This window comes from Bidens hawaiensis, unplaced genomic scaffold, assembly GCF_021521415.1.
Source record: "Bidens hawaiensis isolate Kalapana, Puna unplaced genomic scaffold, B.hawaiensis_p1.1 tig00001511_1, whole genome shotgun sequence".
NCBI lineage: Eukaryota > Viridiplantae > Streptophyta > Magnoliopsida > Asterales > Asteraceae > Bidens > Bidens hawaiensis.
In genome coordinates, this window is record NW_027491085.1 from 1,248,466 (window position 1) to 1,260,645 (window position 12,180).

Consider the following 12,180-nt stretch of genomic DNA (forward strand, 5'->3'; position numbering starts at 1 on the left):
GATCGTCGCTACCGACATAGCCGCCGCCGCCACCATCACCGCTACCACCTCCTTCGCTGCCACTACCACTTGTTTATGAAGTGAGGGTTTGAAAATGAGATATTGGATCTTAATGATACAAACTTTAGTCTTTTGGCCGGCAATATTAATTATATAAAATTTACTTTTTCTTAAGTGAGGTTATTGGTGGTGGTAGTGGCAGCGGTGGTGGTGGCGATCGGTTGCGGCAGTGTTGTGTTTTTTAAGTTCATTTACATTTTTCATTTGTTTTCCTCAACTTAGGAAAATGACATATTTTACTCTAAAATTAACATAGGTAGTTCCCATTAAGTAATGCTCAATGAAGGCCAATATAGTGAAAATTAGGATTATTTTAGAGAATTTCTTAAGTTAAGATTAATATCGGTCAAAGTTTGAACTATTTAAATCTAATATCCTGTTATTTATACAATGATTTAGACGACATGGAAGCATGTACTATTATTCCACCCATGTGTATACAGTCAAAAACAAGTCTAAGATTCATTGTGGTGTTCTTATACATATCAGTTATATGCAAATTGCTACATATGCTATTAATTTAGATACTATTTTTAGACTTTTATAGGATCTTAAGAGTTGGCTAATGGCTAAATTTGGATAGCTTATGATATTATAACGACAGTAAGCGCATATACTTAACGATTTGTGTACTGATATTTATGTTCATTTATGAAAATGAGTAAACACGATGACTTAATTTCAACTTAAACAACCGACAACTTAATAAACCTTTTTTTATTAGTGAATTTGTAATTGTTACTGTTCTTTACCTCATATTTCTAGTTAACAAGCTTATGTTTATATGTTTAGCTCGAGATCACACAAGTATGGTGAAAAGGATTGTAGAACAAAGAACTGATAATAGTTCAAACATTAATAGGAAAACATAAAAATCAAAACATGTAACTTTAAATATTATCACTTTTAGTTAGCTCTACCAAATCATTATTCTTCATCATTATCGAAATCCCACCAATAGCGAAGCTATGGTAAGGTCTGAGGAGGGTAACATATAGACAGTTTTACCTCAACCCCGCAGGAATAGAAATGCTACTTCAGGTGAGACCCCGACTCAATAATAGTATTGCATCAAGTCTTGAACAAAAGACACATAACATTCAACCATTAGATCACCAACAGATTGATGCATGTACTCTTCAGCCGATGTCATCTTAATTAAAAAAAAAAGAACTTTAAATAGGCAAAAAGATCCAACTTTTTTTTATAAAACAGGATAAACTAAACATGCCCGCTTATTAAACGGGCCACCTCGAGCATTACTGAGTGATATTGCTTATTGGGCCTTATGTGGGTGAGGAAATAACAAAGCCCAATATGCAAGATAAGAGTGTTTAGTTTAATGTTGTGTTCCCGAGTCTCATTAATGGAAAGAAAGGAAAAGAAATGAAAGGAAAATATGGAATTGGTGTGTTCTCAAGTTTTTTTTGAAAGGAAAGAAAAATCAAGTTGTGTTCCCAAGATTCATTTAAGGATGGAAAGGAAAGGAAAGTGGGAGAAATAAAGAAGAAAAGTAAGGAAAAATCTTTCTTTCCATTTTGGAAAGAATTGAAAAGAAAAGAAAGGAAAGATGAAAAGAAGAGTAAATGGAAAAGAATGGAAAGGATAACAAAACTTGGAAACACAGCGTAAGTTAATATTGTGATTGATCCCACATCGGTAGAGAATAAAAGAGAAAGCAGGATGATGGTATATAAAAAATGGGTCTTGGGTAATGTGTACAGCATCTTTGCGCTTGGGGCAATGACGCAGCTAATGAGGTAATAACCGAGGCGCGTCAATTGCTGGTTAAAAACTATTTCCAAACCCCCTCTTAAGCTTTGGGTCTCTCTTAGCCATTGAGAATTTTTAGAAGGACTCCCTCTCAAAGGTAAAGTCCTACAATATTTAGTTTTAAACTTTTATATTTATTTAGTTTAATAAGTCCTACATTATTTAGTTGTAAACTCTTATATTTATATTACTTATAGTTTAATCTGGTATAAGGAATCCTAACATTGATTGCTTAGTAATATATTTTATAAATAAAAAACAATGCTCGATCTCATCTGCATAAGCATTTAAATTTTAAACTACAAGTCTCCAATTCTTTTTTCTCTCTCTAACTTGGGTAATATAACTTTTACCATTACAACTTAAAGGTGCACTTTTTGGTTCATCGACTTTGATACTAAAACTTTTATTACAATAGTTTTAGTATAACAAATTGAACTGATTCCGATCGACTTCCAACGCGTAACGCTACAACGCATAGTAGTTTTTGAACATGTAATGCATTTAACCCGTTCCGTCGCAACGTGATGACGTAAGTACCTTTTTAAAGATTTAAAGGAGCGATATTGCTTAATGGGCTTCATGTGGGTGAAGAAATAAACGAGCCCAATATGCAAGAGGAATTGTGGAATTGGTGACATAAAAGGTGTTTAGTTTAGAAAGTTAAGACCGTGATTGATCCCACATCGGTGGAGGATAAAAGAGGAAGCAGGATAGTGTTGTATAAAAAATGGGTTTTGGGTAACGTGTAAGGTATCTTTGCGCTTGGGGCAATTACGCAGCAAATGAGGTAATAACCGAGGCGCGTCAATTGCTGGTTGAAAACTATTTCCAAACCCCCTCCTTGGCTTTAGGTCTCTCTTAGCCATTGAGAATTTTTGGAAAGACTCCCTCTAGAGGGTAAAGTCCTACACTATTTAGTTTTAAACATTTATATTTATCTTATTTATGGTGATCTAATTTTTTATTTTTTTTATTGTGAACTAAAATTAATAGAAGTAAATAAAAATTAAAGATTTACATATTTTTTTTTCTCTAAGATTACATGTATTACGCTTTCATATATTATGTTAATTTTTTTTAATAAAAGTATCCATCCACAAGAGGGAAGCGAGCGTTTGTATAATTGTATTCGGCTCGCAAAAATCTTGAAACGAGGCCCTTATAATTATAAATGCATATAAGAACATTTGTGTGTATACTAATTATATATTTTAATTTTTAATAAATATAATTGACCCAACACCATCTTGAAATGTTATCAACAAGCCAAGCTCGAGCATTAGGCAGAGAGTTGATGACACAATTTAAGTTTTTGATAACATGCCGGAAAAGAATTCAGTTTCTTGGATGATTGTTGGGTATGCAAAGAACAGAATTGAAGTGAACAATTATATACTATACAAATTTCAATAATCAGGTGTTGAATGAAACAATAAAGAGTTACATACTCAATAATATGCTTTCATTGTGTAATATAATGCATCATTGGCTTGAATTAAAGAATAGCCTATACCTTGAATTAAAAATCTTTAGCCTAGATGTTCATGCAGTCAATGGGTATCGATTTGGATGCGTCCATGTGATTCAATCGGCAAGTTCCCAATAAAGTTTCGGGCAGCTCCTCTTGCGTGCTAGCCTGCAAAATGCAAATGATAGAACGTTATCACTAACGATCCACCGGTCATACCAGTTTCGGTTACATCATAAATAATTAAAATTTTAATATTATATAGGGTGAGCTTCATTACAGAATACTTTCTAATTGCAGGAACAAAAAGAACAAATCTAAATCGTTTAATTTCTTGATAATGATAAAAAAATCTTTAAATTTTATTCAAATACAAATGTGTATGTTATGTACACAACAAAAGAAAAACTATCAATATCTTACACGTTTACTGGTATATATATATAAACAAAATTTGTTCATATTTTCTTTTGTTTCAAACATTTTTAAATATTTTTAAAATTAGAAAAATGAATGATTTTGTTTGTTCTACATGTCCTCACAAAAAATTGTGTTTTGGAGTCTAAACTAAAGAGCCTGCAGTAGTAAATGAATCAGTAAACAATATTTTGAAAAAAAAAAGCAAATAAATTTTGAAAATCCAGTCCAACCACAGATCTAGTTCGATAGTTCAACCAGTTGGGCCCATAACCGGCCAACCCATATGAAGGCAGTTCAAGAGTACTAATCCACTAGCACACACCTGTATCAAGAAAGCCATTTCTATAACCAAATTATCCAGGTAACCAAGAACTAGACCAACTACTCCTCTTGCCACTGTTGATGAGCCTATATCAATGCCAAGCTGCAAAAAAGCCAAAGTCAAACATGGTATATATGCAAATTTTATGTTGGTTCTATAAAAAAGTTAGCATATGTTTTTCTCTGTAAATGGTAATTGTTTTATATATCTTGATGCCAATATACTTTAAAAAATGGAATCAAATTGATTTGAACTGTCAAACCGAAAAGTAGGTTTTTGACTTTCAAAAGTCAAACTTCACCATACCTCTATGTAATTCTTCCCATGAAAATAATTTATTTCGAGTGCTTGACCAACCAAACAAGCTTTCTTCCCCACACTTTGCTTGACCAACCATGATCCCTACAAGTCAAAGTCAACATTTTAAGGGAAATCCCATGATGCTATAATGTTGGGTACTATGTATAAAGTATTAACCTTGGATATATACGGTATGAGCTTAAATCTTGAATTTCTGAACGAATCATCACCCTTGACAAAACGTTCTAGCAACGAACACGACCCCAAAGGCGTTCTCATCATGTAATATAGAGCAAGACTGTAAGTGGTCGTACCCGGAACCTGTATTAGGGTAGCGAATTATCTCAAATAGGTCAGATAAAAAAGTTAGCGAAAGGGGGAACGAATCAAACAAGTTAAAATTTATAAGAGTAAAAAGTCAAACAAGTTAAACGTCAAAAGAGGAAAAGGTCAACTGGGTCAAATGAGTTGAAAGTCAAAAGGTAGAAAGAGTCAAATGGGCCAAATAATGTTGAAAGTCAAAAGGGAGAAAGAGTCAAACAGTAATTGACGCACAACTTCGTTATAGAAATGCAGGAAAAGATGTTTACGGGTCATGTTATTCAATATTCCAACCCACCCATTTTGTAACCTCTAAACAGGGTTTCTTGTTTGTGTTTGTTAAGAAAACGAACATATCGTGTTCGTTCATGCTCATTCGTTAACATTATAAATGAACAGGTAGCGTAACGCCGTACACGAACAAACATAATTAAATATAGACGAACTAACACAACTGAGTTAAAACCAATTAAAAATGAATGTGAACAACAATGTGTTGGACAAAAAGTTATTAAAACTAGACTAATTTTAGTGGGCCAGAAAAATTTAAATGAATGTATTAACGAATGTAAAACAGGCGAACTTAAGCAAACGTAAAGTAACAAACATAAGTGAATACAAACAAACGAACATAAACATATTTAAATGAATAAATGTAAACAGACGTTCATGAATAAATGAACGAATGAAACATGCGTTCATGTTTGTTCATTTACCTAATGAACAAACTTTTGTTCATGTTCGTTATTTTATTAAACAAACGAGCATAAATGAACTTCCAGCCAAACGATTCACTAAATGTCCTGTTTGTTTACAGGCGTACCTGTATGTTTACAATGAAGAAGAACTCAGGGCCACCTTGTGCTGCATATTTCTGCAAAAACCCATGTAGATTAAATAATATATTATCAAAAATTCAAATCACTCGGATATTAAACTAATTAACATATCATGAAACATGAACCAAACCTGGACAATTCCACCAAACCGGCCCGCAAGATCATCTTCACGCTTATTAGATTTAATCCAATCTGCGGCAACCAACTGCATCAAGGTGCCCTTTGCCTTGTACTGCAAGTAACTCGTTAAACTGACGATACGCTCATTTCGTGTTTAAAAAAAAATAATAATGAAATGAAACCTTTCGTTGATCGTTGAGATAATTATCACCACGGATAAGAAATGTGGAGGGATCAGTAGATGCCCAACTGCAAGGCAGATTACAATTTGAATCTTTTGCAAATGTTGATCCATAATAATATGATGATGACGGGTTTGACTCCCATAACATGTCTTGTAGATCTTTATAACCCTTTTTTTGTACTGCACGATCATGTAGTTTTTTTACGAAGCCAGCAGTTGATGACAGTTTAGGCTGACAATTTTCCTGCATAGATGGAAACTGAATAAAATCATGAAAATAGAATATAAATATTATGTTTTTCAAAAGTTTAGTAACTAGTACCAGATGGCAATGTTGCGAGGTTTCAGAAGCCCAATCATGTTCATCATCTGATTCTGAAGGTTCAGGGAAGTCAAAAAACTCATCAGAGGCATTTGATGAACCTGCTTCTTTGACTTCTTCCATGTGGTCAACCGTTGACTGTATTTGGTGGTCAGCTTCTGGCTTGACCTGCTGCTGTTCATTTATACAAATTGACCCGAATTCTCTAGACAAAAATTCATCACTACATAGCTCACCTCCTCGGGCTCTAAACAGTTCTCTCAATGCTAATCAACACCAAAAAGGATTTAACCATTTAAATCAAATTTCCAGTTTTTGTGAATGATTTATATAATTGTGAGAATGTTGGTGCTCTCATACAAATTACTATCCATAACATCAAATCAATTTGTACAAGTGCTTTAAGCACTAATGTATAATTGATCAGACGGACCATGAAATCAGTTACAATATCGCCCCCGCTCAAGTTTAACTACACTTACCATTTATACGCTATTCTTTTGCTTTTGTTTTGCCCAACCATCTTATGACACCACTCACAATTTTTACATTCTTTTTCTCCTTTTCATTTTTAACTTTTAGGATATAATGTTTTATAAAATTCCGAATATACCGTTGTGACGTGTTTATTTTTATCAACATTTTGGTGTAAATTTCATTCAAAGCAGAGTTATGTGTACCAAAGCACAAATGTACGAGCTGCCAAAGCTGTTTTATGGTATTGGTTTTTTGACAATTGTTTTTTTCCTCTTAACTTTTAAAATATGATGACTTATAAAATCTGAATTTTCCGCTATGGCGTGCTTATTTTTATCAACATTTTGTTGTGGACTTTTCAAAACCTAGTTGTTGATGTAAATTTTATTTAAAACCATGGGGTGAAAACTAAACCGAAACTTACAAATTTCAACGCCTACGCAGCAGCGTGCGGGTTCACACACGAGTTGAATACATTGATAAATATATTGATTTTGTGTTTAGAATGATAACTTGGTATAACTAATATATTTATATTTCTCAAGAATACCTGAAACTCTACCGAGCATACGAATTGTTAAGGATCTTGTAGATTTTTTTGGAAAATAAGATTTCCATAACTTCCAATCAACAGAAAGCATGTGCTTAACAACCGATTCTTTTCCTTGATTAACAGGGGTAACCACAAATCCACCACCTAAATAATAATAAAAATAATCACAAAATTTGCAAACCATTTACTTATGAATTGGATTATTAATGATATATACTTACTGTGAATGTAAGCCCGGGTGTAACTATCTTGTGGTGGACACTTACTATGGATCACCGAGTGATAGAGTATAACTAACAAAAGCATAAGATTTAATATGCTTAATTAAAGGTAATAAAACAAAAGAAAAAGAAATATTAGATATACCATAAGTTCCATCATCTTCTCTTCTCCAATATCGTCTCAAGAGTAAATCTCTTCGTTTAATACCCCTGAAATCGCAGGATGGGTTAATATTTTATTTATAGTTGACCTTTAATATAGGGTTTTTAAGTGTTCGAACCATGGTAGCCAATCTCTACATAGTTGCATGTGTATTATATCAGTATGACCATCAAGATGCTCCACCACAGTGCCACTGTGGAAACAAAAATCCCATCTGCAGAAATTGTGAATACATGGAATTTAAATGTATGCATATATATAAAATGAGGTTCATATTTTTTAAATTGTTAATACATGGAATTTAAATGTGTGTATATATAATTTTAAAAAAAAGTATATGTATGTCATCATAAAAAACCATCAAACCAATGCATTGACCATTCATATTTTTAAAATTTTTAACCATTTACCCACACATGTAAATTTATATACAAACGAAATTTTGTTCATATTTTATTTTAAATTTCAGAAGAGATGAAAAAACATTGCATTTCAACCATTTATGTATATTTTAAAAAAAATCGAATCGAGAAAATGAATGATTTATTGAGTTCTACATGTTCTCGCAAAAAAAAATGTCTTCTGTCTAGAACCCTCCCCTGTATGTATATACACACATGCATACATACATATAAGTCTAAAAGCAACAGAAAATGTGAAGTTTTTGTATATATATACTCATATCTGGAGGGACCTATCGACATGAGGATTTTGAAAATGGCCTCTGAAGTTCCCTCAACCACACCAACTGCCATTATAGCCGGTTGGCCAGCCCGCTGCTGAAACCAATACAAATACAATCCAAAAAATAAATTGTCATGTCACTTTCAATATTCGTTAACATTTATCAAACTCACCCCCTCGCTCGATTTATTATCTTTTGTTTCTTTAAACAACCGAAGCCCTGCAAATATAGAAATAAAAAGATTATCAGTTCCAGTTCATAACTTCATAATATTATCTCTAAATTGAGATTATGAGATATTAATTTCAGTTCATACCATTTTGACAACCAAAAATTTTCCATTGGGATGGTGCTATCACATCTGGCATGATTGTTGCAGATAAGGTCCAGTCAGCAGAATCATTTAATCTGTGAATACAAATTCATAATATAATCTACAAATTATTATATATTTTTAAACAAATTAATACGCGTTATGTGTTACCTACAAGGCTGCAATCTGCTTATTGCAACATCTTGTAATGAATGTATCCATCTAGCAGCTTCTTCTGGACTGCTTGCTCCTAACTTCATAATCAAAGTTTTCAAATAACCAAATTGAACAAAAATAATAATAATATAATATAATATAATAGTAATAGTAATAATAATAATAATAAGCAGAAACTTGATTTTAAAGAATACCTTAAGGTGATCTTTGTGATTAGAAGTATTGTAAATGGTGAAAATGAAAAAAACCTGCATTTGAAAATATATAGCACAAAAATTATATGAATAAATAACAAGTAGGGGTGAGATCCGATACAAATGAAATTAACTAACTAAACATACAAATAAGTAAACTAATTATTATTACTCTACACTTTCAAACTAGAGTAATTACACTACAAAAAATGAAGTAGAGTAGTAATAATTACTCTAGTTTAAAAACTATAGAATAACAATAATCACGCTAGTGTTAGCATAATTACTCCAGTTATTTGTACGCTTTTCACATTAACAACTGTTTATATCTTATCCAGTTATCCTAACACATAACTATTAACAAGTATCATGAGATAACAGTAAAAACAAACGTACTTTCTTATTAACACTCTCTCTTCCTTTGTCGGTGACTCGTATGCAAGAGTCTACAATCGCACTTCTTAGCGGCTCCTGAAAAAAAAATTCAAAATCTTGACAAAAACATATCAAATGTAAAGATACTATTACAAATATTATTTTCAAGACATACATATACCCATACTTATATTAATATAAATAATTTAAATATTCATACATATATATATATATATATATATATATATATATATATATATATATATCTTGTTGTATAACATTAAGTGGTTCATAATTCATATGTGGTTCTCACGATCACACGCAACAGATCCAACAGATAACAAGTTAAAATAATAAAATAATAGAAAACCAAAAAACATGAACTTAACATTAACATTATTCAAGAACAAACCCTAAGTGCACCTGAGTGTGAGATGTGGGTATTGATTTGAAGCTTTTGAGGCAGTGGTTTTGTAGAACGAAGTATCTTCTTCTAGCGTATTGCAATCCGAATCGATTGAATCGAATTAAGTATAACCAGCCTTGCATTATTTCATCTGAAGTTTGTACATCCATTTGATGTTGTTGAAGAAGAAATTATTAGTGTTTAATAAACACAATTGAAGTTGAATACTCACTGCTCTGAATAAGAATTGAATTTGAAAATGATGGTTATTACTGGTGCAGAGACGTTGCCAAATAGGGGTTATCTGACTTCTCAAATAAACAAAAACCGCTTTCATTTTAAATATTTATTTAACTTTTTAAATGAGGATCTTACGAGTAAACCTATATTTTTCGGGACAATGTCTAAAGAAGACTCCTGACCGCTATGAGCTCGTACCTCACAATACGTGGAAACCAATTAGAATCCGTAAACACCGCCTCCTGTCGATATTAAATCTGGAATTAGGACCCTTATTTATCGCATCACCCAGATGTCTTTGGAAATGGCCTTAGTGAGAATAGAATACGCGTCTTTATTGAGGAGGGCGGGCTAACTAACCGTTAAACCAAATTCACGGGACATTAAATATTTATTTATTATGATTACACGGGTGGTTAAAAAAATATAAAAAAAATTAAATTTAATAATAGACACAATAGCACACATATTGGATTAATAGAATATAAATAATGATAAATAAAATTTATAATTCATAAATATCTAGAAGTCTCATTTAATACAACATTTAAAGTTATATTTATAATTTTGTTAGTAATTATATAAATGGTAATAGTATTAAAATTAAGTAAATTATTAGGTGTAATTATAATTTTGGAAATTGTTGAAGTGTAATCTTATGTGGATAGTTTGATTAAATGACATGTGGAAACTATGTATTTATCTAATATATATACTATATATTATACACAAAATAAGGGCAAATTAAGACACCAATTTTTAAGTAATTTACAACACTTAAAGCATTAGGTACATGTGTTATTAAGGGTAAACATGTCTTTTAAACACAATCCATTCAACTTACAAGTTTGGTCCCTCATCTTTAACCATATTATGTTTTTAATTTAACTTGTAAACTAACTTCACACCCATGATTTTTAAACGACTATAGCCTTTTCATACGTTAATATTTTTATAAACAAATTGCACCATAAAAACGAGCATTTTATTCTCTTTAATTTGGATATGATATTGTTGTAATTTTTTTTTCATTTTAAATAAATTAACATGTTACGTAGGGGTGTTCAGTGTCGGTTTTGATGGTTTTTAAGTTAAACTTGTGAGTCCAACCGTTCATACTGATTTTTTGTCGTCCAAAACCAAACTCAACCATTGAAAGTTTAAACCGAACGTTACTAACGGCCTGGTTCCAGTTTGGTTTCACAGTTTAAACTTTAATAATAAATTTAGTTTAAAATAATTAATAATTTCAATGTACCATTAATTTTATCTAAAAACCAACATAATATGATACTTGAGATGATCATATTTAAAAAAAATGATAATTTTAGCCACATAAATGGTAAATATTAATGGAAGATCTAGGAAGTGAAATAATAACAACAAAGATTACAAAATGAATCATATTGCAATTAGGTTAATTTGAAGTTGTATAGCCAAGTTATTTGTAATAAAAAGATTATGTTCAATTAAATTTTAACTATATCTAATATATATTACAAAACATATCTAATAATTAATAATAAAAAAAAGATTAAATTGCATTCCACATTTACAGTCTTTTCTGGTTTCATATAGCCGGTTGCCGATATAAACCGCGAACCAACCATTCACTACGTTTTGAAAAATTTGAATCCGACCAACAAACCGAAAGTAAAAAAAGAAAAAGAAAAAAGAAGTCAAACAAATGACCGATTTAAACAATTTCAAGGTTTTAACCGAACCATAAACACTTATATTTGTACGTGATTAACAGGTTCAAACACTCGCTGCAGCGCGCGGGCACCCGTTTAGTAATAGTTAGATTAGATATTTTTAATATGTAATATATATAAAAATAAGTAAAAGTGGAGGTTTGCTTAATAGTGATTAAAATACCAAACGTGAAGACTTGTTAATACTCAAGGGTTACTTGCACTTTTCAAACTTTAGGATATATATCAAATTGCAATTTTAGAAAAGGACGTGATATTCAGACACTAGCTCTCAAAAATAATATGGGTTGTATAGGTATACACGATTTGATCTGTATAGATGGTCTGTACACGATAATAGTATAGAGGTGTCACACATTCAATTTGACCGTCAACAATACGATTCGAATAATTCTCAATTTCGTGTTTGTCTCTCCGGACCTATATGAGTCGTATAGGGTTATACGACTAGTAACGTATGATTGTGCGTGTAGTCCAAGATTATGGCCTTGATATACGTGAAGATTAACTATTTTGTCACACCCCAGAC

At 31.6% G+C, this 12,180-nt stretch overlaps 1 protein-coding gene and 2 non-coding genes across 7 annotated transcripts; 2 read left to right on the top strand and 1 right to left on the bottom strand.

Moving 5' to 3' along the window:
- The first annotated feature begins 1,785 nt into the window (after nt 1–1,785).
- On the top strand, nt 1,786–1,938 carry LOC143583606 (U4 spliceosomal RNA). Its single transcript, XR_013144213.1, has one exon. It is a non-coding gene; the product is annotated as a U4 spliceosomal RNA (small nuclear RNA).
- A 650-nt stretch (nt 1,939–2,588) lies between these two features.
- Nucleotides 2,589–2,741, top strand: LOC143583601 (U4 spliceosomal RNA). Its single transcript, XR_013144210.1, has one exon. It is a non-coding gene; the product is annotated as a U4 spliceosomal RNA (small nuclear RNA).
- Nucleotides 2,742–3,302: 561 nt separating this feature from the next.
- LOC143582602 (protein ENHANCED DISEASE RESISTANCE 2-like) lies at nt 3,303–9,972 on the bottom strand. 5 transcript variants are annotated; one of them, XM_077065131.1, is made up of 19 exons: nt 9,714–9,972; nt 9,312–9,386; nt 8,916–8,969; nt 8,716–8,798; nt 8,548–8,639; nt 8,404–8,450; nt 8,225–8,322; nt 7,665–7,760; nt 7,529–7,593; nt 7,384–7,455; nt 7,160–7,306; nt 6,133–6,398; nt 5,809–6,054; nt 5,637–5,738; nt 5,491–5,541; nt 4,524–4,667; nt 4,353–4,448; nt 4,047–4,148; nt 3,303–3,472 (listed from the first exon to the last, which is right to left on the bottom strand). In XM_077065131.1, the coding sequence occupies exons 1-19, from the start codon at nt 9,864–9,866 to the stop codon at nt 3,371–3,373; spliced, it is 2,091 nt and encodes a 696-aa protein (XP_076921246.1). In that variant the 5' UTR covers nt 9,867–9,972; the 3' UTR covers nt 3,303–3,370. The 5 variants fall into 5 exon arrangements, with proteins under 5 accessions (XP_076921246.1, XP_076921238.1, XP_076921250.1 ...); XM_077065123.1 differs by having other exon boundaries at nt 8,225–8,325; nt 9,714–9,969; XM_077065135.1 differs by lacking the exon at nt 9,714–9,972 and having other exon boundaries at nt 8,225–8,325; nt 8,720–8,798.
- Between the last annotated feature and the right edge of the window lie 2,208 nt (nt 9,973–12,180).